This window comes from Rhea americana, unplaced genomic scaffold (genome assembly GCF_003343005.1).
Source record: "Rhea americana isolate MKP2758 unplaced genomic scaffold, rheAme1 scaffold_6, whole genome shotgun sequence".
Classification (NCBI taxonomy): Eukaryota; Metazoa; Chordata; class Aves; order Rheiformes; family Rheidae; genus Rhea; species Rhea americana.
Genome location: NW_028186756.1, coordinates 3,091,903 through 3,111,723, shown reverse-complemented (window position 1 = coordinate 3,111,723; position 19,821 = coordinate 3,091,903). Strand labels below are relative to the sequence as shown.

The 19,821-nt window shown below is 35.5% G+C and overlaps 1 protein-coding gene across 3 annotated transcripts in view; it reads right to left on the bottom strand.

Moving 5' to 3' along the window:
- Positions 1 to 2,206: 2,206 nt before the first annotated feature.
- THOC2 (THO complex subunit 2) overlaps positions 2,207 to 19,821 on the bottom strand; it is a 61,558-nt gene continuing 43,943 nt past the window's right edge. For all 3 annotated transcript variants that reach the window (XM_085319674.1, XM_085319675.1, XM_085319676.1), the window contains 15 exons: positions 17,209 to 17,366; positions 15,569 to 15,697; positions 14,804 to 14,935; positions 14,539 to 14,723; positions 13,659 to 13,843; positions 13,260 to 13,362; positions 12,462 to 12,898; positions 11,559 to 11,617; positions 10,012 to 10,047; positions 7,698 to 7,835; positions 7,283 to 7,352; positions 7,045 to 7,202; positions 6,340 to 6,416; positions 6,195 to 6,242; positions 2,207 to 3,065 (listed from right to left, as the gene is read on the bottom strand). In XM_085319674.1, the coding sequence (XP_085175800.1) occupies positions 6,215 to 6,242; positions 6,340 to 6,416; positions 7,045 to 7,202; positions 7,283 to 7,352; positions 7,698 to 7,835; positions 10,012 to 10,047; positions 11,559 to 11,617; positions 12,462 to 12,898; positions 13,260 to 13,362; positions 13,659 to 13,843; positions 14,539 to 14,723; positions 14,804 to 14,935; positions 15,569 to 15,697; positions 17,209 to 17,366 (1,895 nt within the window). In that variant the 3' untranslated portion in view covers positions 2,207 to 3,065; positions 6,195 to 6,214. The remainder of the gene's footprint in view (positions 3,066 to 6,194; positions 6,243 to 6,339; positions 6,417 to 7,044; positions 7,203 to 7,282; positions 7,353 to 7,697; positions 7,836 to 10,011; positions 10,048 to 11,558; positions 11,618 to 12,461; positions 12,899 to 13,259; positions 13,363 to 13,658; positions 13,844 to 14,538; positions 14,724 to 14,803; positions 14,936 to 15,568; positions 15,698 to 17,208; positions 17,367 to 19,821) is intronic.

Sequence of the window (19,821 nt, the reverse complement as noted above, 5' to 3'; positions counted from 1 at the left end):
TCTACCATCCTTATTTCCTTGTAAGCTTCTAAAATAGTTCACACAATCAGAATATCATGCATTTAAATCTATTAAACATGTTTCTTGAATAGAACAATCACTAAAAATTAGTTTACTCTAGCAGAGTTGAATTTTACACACTTCTCTTGGTGAACAAACCTTGTTTTCAAAGGCTGTTCAATAAGGACCAACTTCCCTGTGTAAATTTGATTTGTATCAATTTCACTAGTAAGCATCAATGAACCTTCCTTTTGGGCATCACAGCCAACAAAAGGTACTTATGGGAATCATTGCTACTAGAAATGAACTGCTTAGCACAGGTAAGCAAAACAAAGGCAGAGATCAATAGGGAACRTTGCTGACAGTAGCACAAACCAAAGCAGTCCAGTATGAAATACATTTCCTGTTTGGAAACCTGAATGTATAACCTTGAAAAATGTCATCATCCTCTTGGTTAGAGGTTACAAGGAGGAAAATATGCTCCTTTATAAAATGCCTTAAGGACTGTATTACACAAAGGGAAATAAATCACAGTCCTGGAGAAAGTTGTACCTRTGAGAAATTTTGGTCTCAGCTGTATAGATCCCCTCTCTCTTTACAGAGGTGAAATCTTTCAAGCTACTTGGATTCCACAGCTCCTGTCCCTAACTATCATGACTTCATCTTTGAAAATAATTAATTATTCCATTTAAAGGGACTATGATTAATTTTGTATTTGCTGTGACTCTTAAAAACGGGAAAAACTTCACTCAAGCATGGTACATGGACAGCAAGCATGGTAGCTCCCACTACTTCAGCTCATAATTTCCTGAAGTGGCATGAAGATGAAATGTAAAAGGTTTTACTTTTGCTAGTTATTTCAGTCTTAATATTGTGGGACATTTCCAACTAGCATCAGATTTCCTCCCCAACAGAGTTTTATTTAATCTATTTTGAAAAGAAAATGGATCCCTATCAAATGAATAAGAATTTGATTTTAAAAATAGATCAAAAACACAGTAAACACAAAGGCTGAAGAGAAACTATTCAGTGCAGTTTCATATTACAATTTAATTGATCTGATGTGCAAGTGTCTCCTCTCCTCCAGGTCACTGCTTTTCATTCTACCATATTGACTAATCACAGAGGCAAAGATCTTCTCTGTATCACAGGACTCCTGACAAAGAGGACGAGCAATTGCATTTGAAGTTTACTAAATCCTGCAGTATTTGCTGTAGAGAGGGGGGAAAAAAATAAAAAATACTCTCTCTCCAAAGCACAACAAGAATCTAGGTATAATAACAGCTCCTGCCTTGCCGTGGGTAGAGATTCATTCTGTATTTGAACTACCATACCCRGGCCAAAAAAGATCACCTTCCAACTCTACCTGAAGTCCAAAAAGCAAACAATTTATCTGGACAAGATACTGGCATCACCCCATCACCCCTTCTCCAAAGGATACCGTAATTGATTTAACAATCCACATTTTCTAGTTCAAACAAACTACTGATTCTTTTGATTTAAAAACTCCCAAAACCTTTTTTTTTGGGGGGGGGGATTAAACTATTAGTCATGAATGCAAACTTGACTTCTAGATTTGAAGATGTCTTATCCAGACGAATGTCTAAACCTCACCAAAAATAAAATGACCTATTATATCATGTCTTATGCCTGGCAGAACCCTTTTTGTCAGGCACTAAGGGCTCTAGAGAGTCAACATTTATTTGTTTTTACTTTTATGAAATAAAGAAGTGATAAATTAAGCATAGTTATCGGCCAGGAAAAAGGCTCCTTCTCTGTCTCATGCTGCAAATGTAATGAATATCTTTAGGACTACTCAAATTAAAGAAAATTTTAAAGGGACACTAAGTCAATCTGATTTAGCTAGATTAGGAAATCTAGGCAGTGTCAGAGATTTTAATGAGCTTTAGATCAGGGACAAATGCCTAGAGACAACTGTAAACTTGACTGAATGCAACAAGTCAAACTCTGAGTCCTTTGTGAAACCACTGTTAAAGTAAAACACACTTTTGTTTCTACACTAGGCAGATATGCTAGAGTTGTCATATTGTATGATTCGGATCCTTTTAAAATGCATTTGATCAGCAAGCAAGTACAAAGGATTCATCCATAGCAAAGACAAAACACCCTCACACAATTCCACATCCATTAACCCCAAAGTTTCATAACAATATATAAACTAATAAAGCGACCACACACACAATGATTTACGACCCATTGAGAAAACTATTGTTTATTTAGAAAAAAGGTTACACTGGTAGAATTCAGCAGATAAAAAAATTTTTTTTGTTTTTTTTTTAAAAATGTCATTGTGAAACTTTTCAGACTAAAGTTCAGCGATACAAAGCTCCTGTAGCTGTAATTGAAACTTAATTTATTTCAGTTTTGAAGAGAGCATTTCCAATTAATCTAAAAACATCATGACAAACGAAAGGTGTGGCAAGGGACAACTGAGCACAGGTTTAGGGCAGAGTGGAAGGGACGGGGTTCATTCTTTGTTTTTTGAACAAGTCAACGTTGTACACATAATATACAAATAATCCCTAAGCATTGCATGAAAACAGTGCTCCCACTTGGTTTTTTTAGTCACTGATATTAAAAACAGGCCAAGTAATAAATAAAAACTGAGTTTAAATGAGGTAAATTCAAAAAGGTTCAATAACTGTTTATTTGTGGTTTTCAAACATCTAAAAGAATGCATTTCAGATTGAAAGAATTACTAAACTCAGGCAGTATTTAGACAACCTAAAGTGGAACTCTGTACACATGAAACCTCATTTGCACTATGGCAACTGTTTGTTTGCAGCACATTGTGCTAAAATATGGAATAGGTAACACTTTCAGCCAGGTACTGAAAATAAATGTGTAAGAAACTAAGCAACAAGTTAAAATACAGTAATGTACAACTCAACAAGTAAATCTTCAGCATGGGGGAAATAAAGCAGAGAACTGAATAATTTAAGGAGATGCAGATGGGTCCTCTTCATTCACAAATTTCTGTGCAATCTATACTCTGGAAAATACATTTCTGGTCACAGCTGGATATCTTCCCATTTCAATTTCACCTGCAATCAAGGCATACAAAATTGCAATTAGATGTCATTCAAAGAAATACTAGTCTCACAACTCAGCATCTTATTCCATTCAAAATTCAAAGAATTAGGGAGAAGTGTAATTTTAATTAGTCGCTCTTTCATTAACTCTAGCTTACATTAATATAGCTCTTGTTACAGAGTAAGCATTGCATTGTAAGTAGTGAAAAACTAACTTAAAGATACAAATAAACACATCATTTTTTGCCAAAGTAAAGGCTGATTTAGAATTACAATCACGCTCAAAATGTTACTAACTCTAGAGAAGAAAAATAACTGCAGTCAATCAGAAGCTGTACATTAAGAAGAATGTTAGAACTAACAAACAGGTACACAGGAACACTAGATTTCACCACCGCGCTGCTATAAAAAATGCTTTTTATATAGTGAAGCATTTTAAAAATTTAAAAAATTTTAAAAATGCTTCACTATGCCAACTATGGGAGAGTACCAGTATTTTATGCCAGACACTCCAGTTTAACCCATTACATAACTAGATGTGAATCTGACTGCAACTGACATTTACCTAAGCACTTTGTTTCCTTAAATCATGATACAATCATAAAAGAAATGAATAAAACTGGGATCAATCCATGAAGATCAGGCAATAAAGACTTTGCTGGACACAGAGTCCAACAAATTCCGTGTTCCCTCACCCCCCCCCCCCCGAGAACTGCTCCCAATCATTCAGTTTGGAAGCTATTCACAGATGCATCCTCTATTTCAAGAGGACAAAACAGCAATAATACTAAGCAGCAATAACCTCAACTCTTATTCTTTCTCTTCCACCAACATCTTCTAAGAAGCACAAGGTATTAGTGTGATCTTTGTTACCCACAAACCCCTCCACATATTTGCCCTTGGCTTCAGTGGCTGAGCAATGTCACCAGCCAAAACTTTCCAGATCCTTTTTTCAATAATCCCCCATTGCTCTTTGGGGCAACAATCCAACTGCAGAGATGAACTTCAGAAGAAATTTCCAAATGATCAGAATATTTCAGAAAGTAAGTTTCTTCCCCTACCACAGCTGCATATTGGAAAAAAGAGAAAGCAGTTTTCCTGAGTCATTAAATTTCTGGGTCCAAAGCAAAAGCCTTTGCTATCCCATCATGAGTTTTCTCACAAGATTTTTTTTTTTTTTTTTTTTTTTTTTTTTTTTTTTTTTTTTTTTTTTTTTTTTTTTTTTTTTTTTTTTGCGGGGGGTGGGGGGTGTCAGAGTGTGTGTTTGTTTTCTGACCCAACCAAAGGACAGATACTGCTGTAATTCTCTGAGAGAAGTCCTTTTCAAAACATTCCTTTGTAAATGTTATATAAACCATGTTACTACCCTTGCATCTCTTGGAGAGAAAAAAAAAAATACTCCCAATAAAGCATTTACACCTCTCAGATTTGGTCTTTGTTTTATTGAAGCTGTCAGATGCAAATAGATGAACACAGGACTCTGTCAAGGTCCCAAGGTCTGTCACCTAAAGCAAACACAGCCACTGCAAGCAACGTTAATTGGAAAGTCCACAGCCAATAATCTCTCCTGTAAGTTTTGCCATCTGTTACCAATTTAAGTACAAATATTCTGGTTCTCAAAGCAGAATACCCATGTAATTGAATCACAAATCATCAAGGGACCTTTGGAGACCTAGTCCACCTTCACTGCTCAAAAGCAAGATTATTTAAAGCAGGTTGCTCAAGACCATATCCAGATGGATTTTGAATATCCTAAGGGATGAAGACTCCACAACCCCTCCATACAGTTCTAGTATTTCACCGCTATAGTAAAAACATTTTATGTTTAAATGGGATTCACAGGAAGGAGTTTTGTGAAAGGCAGACTCTTTAGACCAACCAATGTAGTCATGAAAACATGGCAAATTTTCAGCCTCATTAATCCTTCTGCAAGAACAGAGACTTAAAGGACTTGTGCACCTAATCTTGTCTTCCTTCTCCTCCCTAACTGCATTGCTTTGCCTAACAAAAGTCTCCTTCCACACTCTGCCCAGCTTACATATTGTATAGAGGTCAGAACAATATTACTCTGAGAAAGCAGACATTTCAAACTGAAAAACAAAAACCCTGTGTAACTGAATTTAAAAAAAGACTGTTTCAACTTCATTTCTCCTTGTGTTCAGTTTGAGGGCTCTCAGAATCTACAAACAAAAATTTCACAGATATAATTCATCAATTCTTAATAAAGAACAAACATATCAAAAATAATAAAGCACCAAGACAATTTGCAAACAGAGATAGAAAGGGACGTTGTATCTTTCTGTATTTGTTGAACATCAATCGTTTTCATATTTTCTCAATCTTACATACACAGTTTATAGGACATAAAATTGTCACTGCTCTATGCAGAAAGACTGGCAGCAATATGTTGACTCTCAGGTTAGGTAGGTCAGCTGAACTAATTTTAAGTTCAGTGCAACACTCTCCTGTGCTTCCCAAGTAATTGAAAATGAATTATTCTGACTCCTAAACTGATTATATGCAAGGGGGAGAGGGGTACAGTGGGAGCACCCTCATAAAACTCAAGTTTTAATTTCCACATATCTGAGTGGGTCTGAAAAAATTAGAACACTGTCTGCTTTAAGCAGTTTATTTTTCTAAGTTCCAGTTTGAATGTGATTTAATTAAAATATACAGTCTGAAATTTCTTTACTATAGAGTAGTTTTCCTTTGTTATCTGATCAGATGTGAAGAGAAAGAGATCAAAGAGTAAACAGACTGACTATGATAGGCCAATTTTTAATTAAGTCTCCAATACACACAAGCAAGATAGTGTCAATTAACAGGTAGACTACCAAGCCTGAAGACTATAGGATTCAGCAATCCATCTCTTTTTTTAATCTACCTTTCTTGGAAAAAGTATCAAATGTGCAGCCATGCCCCAACATTGTTTATGCCTCATTTCATCTCTTTTGTTTGGCACCTGCAAAACAGGCTTGAAGATCTAGCCAATCCCTATGCTGAGGATGCAGAAAGCTCTCCCTGAGCTAGAACTGAAGAAAATGTATAGATCCTTTCACATTCAGGTTGTATGTATAGTATACAAACCTGTAGCAGCTATAGGAGGTATCAGTCAAATAAAGCAAAGCGTATAAATTTTACCTTGACTGGAACATTCTTCATTATCTGTGCTTGTCTGAAGATTTATGAGTAAATTAAGCATTAAGGACAATACATCTTACTACAAATAATGGAATGAAGCTACTTTTCACTATTTATCTTAAATGTTGATAGTTCAAAAGGATATTGTTTCTTTTCTTCTTTTCCTCCAGTGCTGTCGCGTTTTTCTTTCTTTTCTGTTTTATCTTTATCATGTCTTGATTCCTTTGCAAAAATACATATACAGGAAATAGTTTATTATGGTATACATTGTACAATCTGACTGGAAGGATCATGCACATTTCAAGTTATAACAAGCCCTAGTGGTTCTACCTAAAGAAAACTGACAGTCAGAGGGAAAGTAATCAGATTCTATGATCTGAGGTTTTTGTAACTTTATCTTACAGTTTCATGGTAATCTCTATCATTAAAGAGTTATAACTGCTTGGTGATATTATTTGGTCTTTTATAAATATGGTTAGAGGATACTGCTCTAATTTTGCAAAAAAAAAAAGCTGTGCTGACATGCACATGAGTCTGACCAGACTGGTTTATATGTAAATAAACCCTGCTTTTCCAGATTTGCTCCCCAAACTAGTCTGCAAATACACTTCAAGTGCTGAATAATTTATGAATTTTCCTGGCAACTACTAAAACCAACTATTCCTCTAATTTATCCAGTCAGGGGAACTGCTAAAATATGCAGAGCCACAAGATCCTAGAAATTCCAGAACATCTTCTTACGCATTCACAGCATGTCTCTAAGTTAGGCCATAAATAGGCAACAAAATCTAGGAAAAACAATCAGCTAAATTGTTTATAGGGAACAGAAAATGAGACTAGTTTATATTACCTTTTTGCTACCAGAGGAGCTCTTCTCCATCTTCTCTGCTTTGATTGAATCACCTTTTTCTTTGCCTGAAGATTTTGATTTGTTCTTTTCCTTTTCCTTTTCATTTGAGCGAGGGGAATCAGAAGGACTTTCACTTTTACTGTGTTTTGAAGAACCAGCTAAAACACAACAGAAAGCTGTGATTCGTAACAACAATTAAAACCATCCCTCACACACATGCACAAAATAAAGTACATACTTGTCCCATTTTCCTCTTTGCGTCGTTTAGTTGAATCCTGTGGCACCTCCCGGTCACTGTTTGAATGATCCTAATACCAAATACAATTATGCAAATGTTAGCAGACTAGTACAGTCATACTCATGAAGTAGCACCCTACTTATAATTTAAAGAACTTATTTTTTTAATACTTAAAAGTAACAAAAATATTACATATTGTTTAAAGCTTCTGGAGATTGGTTTTGAAGACATTTAGAATGTATTAATGTAAATTGACCTTTGAAATATTAACAGAACAAAATAAAAGAACAACCCTGATTTGGGTAACTTCTGCTTTGATATGTTATACCACCAGTTGTTATTGCAAGAGTTTTAAATAAAAAATTTTCCAAGTATTTAACAACTTTCTAAACTAGTTCATAAAAATTTCACCAACCCTTTTCCGATCTTTCCTGTCCTTTTCATCTTTCTTCTCTCTCTCTCTTGATCTTTCCCTTGACTTGTCCAAATCTTTCTTGTCCACTTCTCTYTCCTTACTCTTGGACAGTGTTGGAGTAGTGTGGTTAATGTAGTGCTGTTAAATTAAGGCAATATCATTGAGAATTAATATTTATTTCTAAATGCATAAATGAAAGTCTTACTCTATTTTACCAAATCTAGCTCAAAGAATAAAATTAAACAGTGGTACTATACAAGCAGAAGTAAATTGAAGACGCTTTCTAACTGGTCATCTACAGTTTAATCTGTAACACTGTTTCTCAACACTGCAAATCCAAGAACTCTTTCACTTAACTGAAACACTTATATTAAATACACACGAAGTTGTTTACCAGTATTGTTTGATACATCAAAGCAGTACTATTGATACAGGATGTGCAGATTCCTGGACTGACTTAGCACTTGCAATTCTGCCTGGAATGAATGAATGGAATCAGTTTCTTAAACAGGTTCTAATTCGTAAAGAATAACCTCAATCCACAAAGTATTTAAGCCAAAAATTTGAATAACGGTTTCATCTAAAATAATAAAGAATTCAGTGGTAAACCCTTAGCTACAAATGATAAAAGTAGCTGAAACTAGAAGAGAGTTGTGTTTGCTCTCACAAGGTTCTGGCCTGTTATTCCACTCTTCCTTCTAATCAGTGTTAATAAGCTTTATTAAAAAAAATACTAGTTTCAAAGCAAAATGTTTTTATATACTCAACTTTTTTTGAGGAGGTGGAGAGGAGAAAACAAATCACAGTAGTGTCAAGTATAACACTTGACCAAGTTCAAAAGTTACTATATCTATATACAAGGTAGTACATGTTTTGCACATTAACATGTTACAGTAACTAATTCTGTATTTTAATTATATTTTATACTCAGATTTAAGAAATACTGAAAATACAAATCAAAAGCCCATTTAAAATGAAAATAGCATTTACTGGTATTTTAGATACTTAAGTTATAGCAATATACAGATTTAAATCAGTATACTTGAGTTTTCAATTTAAAAAAATCAGACAAAATTGATAGCATATAGAACTTGAAAGTGTTCTTTACATTTCTTTTTAGAGACACCTTACTTAAAAAGTCACCACAGAAAGAGGCAAGGGCAAGAATTGTTTAAAACAATACTGAAATCACTTAAACTAACAAAATCAAATAGCGGTTCAAATAATTTTGTTCTTTTAATCATGTTAATGCTAACCCTCTCCAGTTTTTCAAAATGTTTAAATTGCCAAAACTTTACCGGTCATATCTTTAAAATACAATGACAGTGTCTTGGGTCTCTTTGCTTATTACTACTTACTGGTATTTTACCATTCTCTTATATCAAAGGGTGAATATGTCAGCATCCCTTTCAGTGGATATTTTTCTTCTTTCTGCTCTTTTCCCCTCAGTCATGTTTTCCTGTTCCTTTTCCCTATCTTCATTCTACAGGCAAATTTATCCTCAACCCCTTGTTTGTTATCAGCTCTTAGCAGTGACTTGCAAACTAGTTTCTCTATGCAGCCCTATTTAGTTGCCTTCCACAGATGCCTTCTATGTTTAAAATGCAAAGATTTAACTCCGCTTTCCTCCTTTTTCTGTTCCTTACATCCATATAATTTTCCATTACAGATTGCACTGCTCATCTACCATCCCAATTCAGAGGTGCGGAAAACTGCACTGTTTTGCCCTTTACAGGAGAAGGCTGGATCTAGCTTGGTAGACTTTACTGTTTGGCTTTCAGAAGCACTGCTAGCTGAAATCACATCAAATCTGAAGTATGGCTGTGTGTTGGGCAAAGTCAAAGTAAGAACAATGAAAACTACTCAAATCTGGCAACTTTTATTCTACAAGCTGCAATGTTAAAAGCTGCTCAGTGGTAAGGCCCAAAACCCATAAAGAAAGCAAGCCTATAAGCATACAGAGGAACTCCTATGAACTCCTATGAACTTTCAAAGAAACCTGAACTCTTAAGTCTCTTACAGGCTTCTGAATATCACATCCTTTCCCCAAACAAGTATACAGGAGTAAAGATTATTTAACTTGTCTTATACCATACACAGGCAACATAGTCAAAGTGCCTTAAGTAAAATGACACTGAAGAACGAAAATTAGGTAATTAAGACAGAATAGAAAACAGCCTCATTTAGGAGGGAGCAAATGAAGGCTGGAAGAAAAATAAGAATTTTCTGATGGAGTTTGCCACAAAATCAAGAATAAGTTTTCTCCGCAACAAAACACAAGCGTAATCTTTGGTGGTGTCTAAAAGATTCAAACCTTTGCTGAAGAGTCCTTGAGTTCGCTGAGGTTGTCCTGTAGAAAATGAACGAAGATGACACGTAAGCTGAAATAGTTTTCAGAACCAGAGGAACTTTGGGAAGCGTGGCCGTACCCTCGAAACAAAAAACAGCTACTCCTTCTGAAATAAATCTTATGTTAATATTTTACGCTGAACAAAGGTAGGAACTGCAGTAATTTTTTTAAAAAGCAAGAAAAAAAAAGTCGTATCTACTCTCTACACCCGATTACAGCAATAAAAATTTGCAATCTTCAAAATTTGTTTACATCTAATTTTTCATAAAATATTGAAAATCTACTCTTCCACCATGACTTCTGCAAAATATAAAAGAAAAAAAAATCTTAATTCAAAATACAACTGAACTACAGGTGAAACACAGGTTTTTAAAAAAAATTTAGACCTATCTTCTCCACTTTCAGTTAAATGTGGTAGAAGTCACTCTAAAGTCTAGTTACTTTACGTTGCTATTTATAAAAACAAGTAAAAAAAAAAATTCAGTCACCTGCTTCCTCAAAAATAATTACAGCTATTTGAGTTCTCCAAAATTAGTCTAAATCTTTCAAGTAAACCTTACAGAGAAACAATGTAATATTTGAAAAAACAAAAAACTAAAGAAAAGCTTGTTCTAAAGTTGGTAAGATGGTGAAGTTTAAAAGCCCACATAATCCATCACAGTGCTCTTGATGAAGTATTAGTAACTTACAGTTTTAAAGGTTCAACGTACTGCAAATTCAAAGATTCCATGAACATAGAGATGGTTTAGAAATAAAATAAATATGGAGCAAGGATTGGCTACCCTGAGTCTTCAAGTAGGCTACACCCACGGTTTTGTGCTGCGCTTGAATGCTTGGGGTTTCTCTTTGCTGGTTAGTAGGCTTGGTTGCCACATCTGGTTTTATCGTAACGCAGGGCTCAACATGGTGGGAACCCATTGGAAATAAACAAACCTCGAAGGGAAGGTAACAACAGAAGCTGCATGCTCACTGAATATACACAACTACAGGAGAACTGATCACCAAGGAGACTTTAAAATGGAACGCCTTTCAAGACTCCTCCTTAGAAGGCACATATCGGTATGACGCTCATCAAGAAGCCTGATGAATTCAGAGGTATTGTACATCCCGTATGATCCAGGAATCTTCAGTGCTAGAGATTCTTCAATAGAAGTGCAGAAAAATACGCTCCATCTGCTGTAAAGACTCATTTGCTTGTAGCTACCATTGCACTCCAAAAAAACTGACTGCTTAAAACAATGAGGCACTTCTGTGTAAAAATTCTCTTGCAATTTCCAAAACTATTTACAAAATTTGTGCTAGGTCCTTGAAGATTTATTTTGGTTAATTAAAAATATTTTTATAGAAAAAAGACAGTCCGCCAATAAAGAAAAGGAATGCATTTTCTAATGCAATATAAAACCTCCAGTGGTTCCAGTGTATACTTGGCACAAAACTTGAAGGAAGTCGGATACTGGCATCCCAAACTTGTGAGCCTAACATGGACGCTGCCTTCCTCAGGCTATACTAACCTTTACTGTTGAGGAATGTGACGGAGAAGAATGGGTATCAACTTTGCGGCGTTTTTGTTCTGAAGAAAGAGAACAACAGCATTATTAGAACACAGGTAAAAAGATAAATCTAATAACAGAGTACCAAAAAAAYGTAAGAATTCAGGTTTTACCACTAAGGAATCTAGCAATAGCAGCATGCTTTRACTCTGTTTCTGTAAGTTTGCAGGAAAAAAGAAAAACGAAGGAATTCTGCTGAAAATTATGCTCTGTTCAAAATTCCACGTTTAAATATGTCTATATCTAAGTTGGTATGAACTCTGAAAAGGTGAACCAAATGTGAAGCRTTCCAACCCTACTTTACTTGATGCGCAACAAACGGAATATCCCAACTACATACCTCAACATCAGCCTCAGATTATAACAACTTAAAATGTCAACACTGAGTACTTGCTAATCCTTAATAAGAACGGACTTTAAAAAGCTTCCTGTGCCCTTCTAAAAGGTAAAAAGGCCTGTATGTCCTATTGCCTTTTAATTGGAAGACGATTTATGATGAAGCTTTCAAGATATACTCTTGAAGCTTTTTTTAATTAACTTTTGGGAAACTGTGTAAGGCCTCAGTTATAGTAATACATTATAATAAAGAATTTAGATTTATTCTAAAGGTGTTCAAAATACCAGTATAAATAATTACAAGTTGACAGACTATATGAAAGTGAGCACTTAGTAAAGATAAAAGAAGTTCACATATTCGCATAGTTTGCCTTTTAGAGAGAACCTGAACAGCCTCTTCTAGGCACCAAGATATTTAAAAGCCAATGCTAAACACTAGCTACTATGTAGCCATTCTTTCTCACCATCTCTAGCGTTTTTTGACATTCTGCAATTTTCTAAGGACATAGCCTAAACACCCAAGCTTACCCCTTTCAGATTCTGATGTTTCTGATCGGGGAACAGGTGACTTCAAGGACCCAGCTACTGGCATCTTTTCTCCTCCTTTAGCATTTTCCTTGGATTTCATATCCTTCGCTATATCTCTTTCTCTGGACGGCTCCTTTTCTCTCTCCTTTTCTGCAGCTGACTTTGAATCAACGTTGGTAACAACTGTCTTCGTTTTTTCTTCTTTTGAAGCTTTTTCTTCTTTCTTGGCTTTTTCCTTCTCTTTGTCAGATTTTGGCGTTTTCTCCTTGATCTCTCTTGCTTTATCATCTTTATTTGCCCGTTCTTCCTTTGGTTTATCTTTTCCATCCTTCCCAAGTGCCTTGGTCTCTGGAGTGGCAGCTGGAGTCTTTTCTTTTTTTTCTTTATCTTTTTCCTTCCCACCTTTTTCTTTATCATCTTTTTCTTTAATAATTTTGCTGCATAAAAAAAAGGCCAATTAGTATGCACACAAAACTAGCTTTAGTTTTATCATGAGACTTTTACTTCTGATGTTTTGATATATCCTCCAAAAAACACCAGCAGATTCTTTTGCTGTCACTTTATCAAAACAAGTGTTCTACTTTATTTCACGTTTGTATAGCTGAAGTAGAATGCATTTAATAATAGTGTCTGCTTAGTACAGCTGCATATTTTGAAATAATTTTATTTATTACACCTTGAAGAAAAACAAATTATATGGAACATGAAAGCAAAATAAAATAAAAGGGTCACTTTCAAGTAAAATTCTAGAGTTTGAAAGGAAGAAAATGGGGAATGTGGAAGACTTAAGTTTCTCACCTATTAGAAGCACTGTTTCCATTGCTTGTTGTCACCTTTGGTGTAGCATTGACAGCTTTATTAATAACTTTCACAGCACCCTGAGATTTCTCCTTTAGTTTATCTGTTTAAAAAGACAAAAAATGTTTCAGCAAGTGAAAATAGAGCTCACTGATGAAAAGTTATTCATCTCAAGTTATTCATGCAAAATCAGTTGCAACTGATTTTACTGTTAAAAATACTGTTAAATAAGTAATAATGCAAAACACCCTCTCTTAAAATCCACTAAAGATACGTATCTTAAAGAACATATGTTGACTCTATTCAGTATCACATTTAGGATTTTTCTTTTCACAGTTTAACAATTAAACTTTTAGGAAGTTGTCTATAATAAGTATTCTACAAAAAGCAGAGGTTTACCAGTCTCCTCAGCAGTGCTTTCTTCTAGTTTAGCTGTATTTATTGAGAGAGATGTAGGCATCCCAGCACCACCTGGCCCATTTTGTACTGTTGCAGCTACAGCATTCCTGGCAGGTGGGTCTTTGTGGTGGAATTCATTTTCAGGTACCATGTAAGGCTTCCTACTTTTCAACTGCCCAGAATAGCTGCAAGTCGCACAGATTGTTAAATATGCACGAACATAAAGCAAAACATGGCTTGAATTTAACATGATTTAACATAAGAGTTCATCTGTTATTTCACAGTTTTCCCCAAATGATAAGTAGTTTCTTGCCCCTTCAATCATCTCCAAAAGAAATCCACAAAAAACCAAAAAACATTACAAAAAAACCCCGCCTCACCTCCAAACCCTCTCCAATCTCTTTCCTCCTCTACTCAAACACACACAAAAAACAACCTATTGACAAAACTGTTATAATCAATCTGAAGAGGCCGTCCAGCACATATGGATGATTCTGCATTCACCACAGAAAGATGTAAAACATAATTAGGCATTTTAGTTTAACATTTTAGAACTGTATAAACTTAAGACCAAAAAACTATGCACTTAGCTTTCTTCATTTTACTCTGCTTGTTGCTATAGTGTTTCTCTAAAATTAAATTAAGCTTTTATGAGTGGTAATCTTTACTATTAAATGTGCTTTGCTAGAGTCTTGTAAAGGCAACTAACGATTATCCAGCACGAACTGTAAGTTTCATTCACACTGCCAGCCCTGAGATGCAGGATAGGAAAATCTTCTGCGATAAGGTAAAAAAATGTGTTAGGACTGTAAAGTTCCAAGTCTTTAGAAGCCTCTCATGATCCACTTCTAATCACTTTCTTAAAGTAAGGTGTTGTTACCCCATAGCCAACGCATATAGATCAGGTCGCTTCTCTTTTTCTTCCTGACATATCTTATGGACTCTTCTTTCCAAGGCTTGACCCAGGTTCAATACTTTTGGATACCATGGAAGGATTTTGGTCAGCACTATCAGGATATTTCTGATATGTGTATATTCACCTGTTTCAAGGCAGTGTACAGAAGCCTAGAATACAAATTAAACCCAGTCAAGATTTTTTCCATTAATACTTCCAAAAACATTAACTTTTCAGCATCCTTATTTACCTTAGTTAACTTATAGTGCCATTTGTGTACCACATGTCTAAAATTCTCATAATCCAATTGATCAGCTTTATTTCCGCCATCAAATCCAGTTGCCCGTAATATAGTGAGGAAGCCTGGATAATTGCCACATTCCTATATGTGCATAAAAGGAAAAAAAATCCAATCCTTTTCAGGAAGCATAAAAATAAGAACTCAGCAAAAGTTAGTATGACAATTTAATCACTAATGCTGCTGAAGACAAAAGCATACACACCCTTTTCCAAGATTTGCACAGATGTGTTTGTAAAAGACAGACAGACAGATTTATATATATTGAAATATTAACTTCTGGGTTAAAGAATAAAAAGATTCTTTGCAATTTAGCTAACTTTTGCAGGGAGTACTAAGAGAGACTCCATAAACTCCTCAAACTGTTATCTTTAGCCAAACTATGAGTAATCAGAAATACAAGTAATATTTTACTTCTGAAGCTATATAAAATTATTTCTATTAAAACTATATGAATTAGAATCATAGACTGGTAAGGTTGGAAGGGACCTCTGGAGATCATCTAGTCCAATCCTCAGCATAGTCCATACGGGGACTGAACCCGTGATCTTGGCATTAGCAGCACCACACTCTAACCAACTGAGCTAAACAAATTACAGAAATTCCAAATCAAAATACCAGAATTCACACTTAGTTTTCACTAAATCCATCTTTATTGGGCCTGATTATACAAGCGGACATTATGTTCACAAGCAAAGATGTGGCATCTTTACATACCTTTTCATATATGACTCTGTCACTGTGCCATCTAGTCACAGTCTCCAACATACAGCATAAAAACCTGCCGTATCTACTAGCTTCATTTTCAGTGCAACTTGCTACTGTATATATAATATCAGAGAAAACCTAAGAATAATAATAACAAAGTTAGCTTTGACTTGCTCAGTTTACTGAATTACAAAGTAACAAGAGCCATCAGAATTCAAATTTCCTCTAGTCTAAACAGCTGTTAGGCTAGTTTCCAAATCTAACAGAATTTTGATAATAGAAGTATCTGGAGACTGCCTAGTTTGATGAACCAAATCTTGTTCTACTCAGAGAAACAAATAAGAAAGGCAGCCTTGTCTATTACCTACATAAACTCTTTATCAAATATTCTCAGCTTGCTTTCAAGACTTTTTTTCCCACCCCAGCTTTCAGTCCTTCACAATTAACCTGGAACCTAAACGCCACATACAGCTGCTGGTGATGTACAAGTTTCCATAGCTGAAGTGTATCTTCAATGGCATACATCTGTTTTGTTTTCAAAGTATTTGGTTGAGCAGCTAGAAATAAACACCTAGGCAATTTGCTGCAAGAGGACATTTCTTCCAGCAGAAAGAAGCAGAACTCTACTTTTGTCATATCAAACATGGACTGAAGATTTGAGTATGAACGCCATTTTAGACCCATGAAATCAAAGCAGATACCTACTTCAAAGGTCGTATCTCAAAGGAAATCACACCGACTTTTAACTTAGTGTTTACAGGAACAAACTCTCCACCCTAATTTTTACCGTACAGTCCCAGACAAATCCTTTTAAAGCTCACAGTCCAGTCTAACTGTATAGATGACTTGCTAACTTACTGCTGTTAAGCTAATTAAGTTCCAGAATGGTACTGATATCCTAGAACTGTACAGTCCACTGGTACTGTTGGAGCTGAATCCATCTTGCCAGATTCTTCTATCTACATTCATCCCTTTTTCCTCCACAGGACAAAAAGAATGGCTATGTAAATAGTGAAAGAAATCTGAACAATCAATGTGTCTTCCAGCTGCTCCATTTGAACCAGAAAGTCAGGCTGCTGCTGCTATTGAAAGTACTCATTATGGCACCATATCCTCCCCTTCCCATGCCTCAACAGTGATATGAGTTTCTCCCATCTCTGTAGCACTGTACACTTGGGTCCAAAGGATGATGCTTGCTGGGGAAGGCATAAGGAAGTTCCTACTAGAGTGGTAGGGCACACAATTGGAATGGGAGGGTAGATGAGAAATGCAAACCACAGGAAGGCTGCAAAACCTGAATCTGACTGCTGTGACTGCTGAAATTTGGATCACTCTAACCTATAACAGATACAAATGACTGCTCTGAAACTGTATCCTCATTAGTATAAATCAGAAAAAAAGTTTTTTTTTTTTTTTTGAAAATAATCCTCTGAAGCTCTAGGAAAGCTTAATTTGTACAATTCTAAGCCCAGAAGGGAACTTCTGATTGCCATGTATATTCTAGAATTAAACACAGGTAATGTTTTTTGTTTTTTGTTTTTTTTTTTTTTTTTGAGATCTCTTCAAGGCAGGGCAGTGGGGAAAAACACTACAGAAAATACTTACAAAAATAGTAATTAAAAAAAGCATATACTGTTCCAGCTACTTACTCTATCATAACAGAGAAGTGTTGAGAAGTTGGGTGTTTTCTGCTGATGCACCAGCTCTACAAAGTGAGCACAATAAACCGCATCGATTGCCGAAAAAATGCAGCGAGGAAATATACACAACTGCAGAAATTTTGTGATAGTCTCATTTTTGGTAGACTCTTCAAAAATAGAAAGAAATTAAGAGGAAAAAAGAAGACAGTAAATTAATAGGATAACATTCAATCACTCTTTCCCCCAAGAAGTTCAATATCATACATCCATATTTGAGAAGTGTATTATCCTATATTAGCCAGTTTGTATCGTAGACTATCTTTGCTACTACTGGGAAAAAGTCAAAATAAGCTTTTTCATAGTTTAACAAAGAGAAGATGTAAGAAGCTAAGCTTTTTAACAGGAACCTTTTCTGTTTCTTAATGGAGAAAAAAATCACTCAGAACAACTGTGTAAGTTGCTTCAGCTATTCCAACTCTCTGCATTAGCAAAAGCACCAAGTTTGCTCGTTCCTCTAGAATATCTATTTTCTCCTTTCAAGATGGGACTAGCTTTCAGCTCTGTTGCTTTAGGAAAATAGGAGCATGCTGTGTACAGTCTCTTTAACAGTTGTTTCTTCCCCCTGCCCACTGACCAATTAAGAAGAAACAGAGTAATTTAGCTACCCAAGATTCATTTTGTGAAAGTTCGTCTACCAYTGAGTAACAGCTCAACAATTAGCCACTTCATTTGACCCGCCAAACACACATCCAAACTAGTCCTATAGCAGCTCTTGCCCAGTTAACAAGGACYATAACAAGCTGAGAGGGCTGTGCAGCACAGAAAGCAGGCATGAAGAAAATAAGCAAATGGAAGGAAGAAGAGAACTGAAAACTGGGAAGGTAAGCCTTCGGAGGAAGAACAGTTGTGATCCTCATGACAGCAACTGGCATTACAGCACTGGGATTCTGCACAGGCTGCAGGGCACAGGGCATTCATAAGAACCAGAATTTATTTGCTCTGATTCCATGATGGTCATAAAATAAAACTTGCTCAAGAGAGGATTAACAGCTTTTACCTAACTAAAAATTGTATATATTGATTTTATTAAAATTTAGTACATACCTATTCCTCACAGGTTAAAACCAACACTTAACCATTTTTAATGAAGTCTAGACAGTCATGCCTGATGTAGACAACTATGTAAGTTAATTCAAAACTTTAATAAGCAAGCAGTCATACTCAGATTAGCTACAGTTTTGAGTGTTAAAACTAGCAAATTCAACATTAGTTAACCCATCTGTTAGCAATGTAACCACTTACACACAAGAAAGTGGTCTGTCGAGGTGGAAGCAAAAAGAAACCCACACAACTATTACAGAACCATTACTACTACAGTAGATGTGCTGCTCAATCTCCTTATATAGCAAGACCACAGATTATTTGTTTCAATGTGGAAACTGATAACAACCATCAGCTATAGCCTCTTCCCAAATCAACAGTACTAAGAATACATGTTTACGTATAGGTGATCTCTACACAAGCAGTTTTCTACTTACTTCTAAATGCTTTGTTAAGGAAGCACCTATCAGTCTTTCCCAGATTGAGCTAGTTATTTTTCAGGTAGTAAGTTAGCCAGTTTCATGTAGCTAATTATTCTCAGTGACATTACATTAAGTATTTATAGGGAATAACCCTTCCTCATTCAACAATGACTCTTTATCAAATCAGTTACGTGCATCTTACATGAGCTGGACAACAAATTGCTTTTCCACAGGATCATGTTAGGCTCCTTGGGACTGACGAGCAACTATTCCCAATTACAAACTGAAATCTCTTAACAAAAAGAAATAAAACTGATGAAAAGTAACTCCTCATCTACTCTTAACAAAGACAAGCATCTCAATGAGCATCAAAAGGTTCTAGATTAAAATATATTTATATAAACACAGATATTATATTTATATAAACACACACACATATACATACACACTTATTATTTGACTTAAGATATATGAMTTGGAAGTCATCAGTGATCTTTATCTCAAGCTTTGACCTGAAGTCTGATACAGTAACAACAAAAAACTCCTAATGATTGTTTAAAGTGGTTACATAACCCTTTGCAACGAATACCCCTTGTGTGAGATACAACAGCAGTGCCACTCTTAAGATAGATCTGGGGAGTTTTAGTAAGTTTTGAAGAACACAAGAACCCTGAAAAGAGAACAGTAATTATTGCAGACGTCAGACCTTGTAATCCTCTGTTAATTTTTATTAGCAAAAAGGTACAGAAGTCTGTGCATAAAATGAAGTACAAAACACCTGCAGTGGCCCTAGAACYGGACAATGTCAGCAGCTAAAGCTCAAGGCATAACCACATACCACTGAAATAACTGCTGCACCGTCATAACAGAAGCAAGCAGCTCAGCTAGGATCAGGAAAACTTCACCAAGATAAAAATTCTTCCAGAGAAGAACACTGACTAGAGAAAAATATTTCACATTAACCACACTATAATCAGTTCTGAGAATTCTTCAAAAGTACTAAAAACTATAGATTCTGTCACAGAAAAAAAAGTTCTGCCTCTTGCATATCTGCATTTACATCATCTTTCATTTCATTTTGCTATTGTGCTGTCATAAC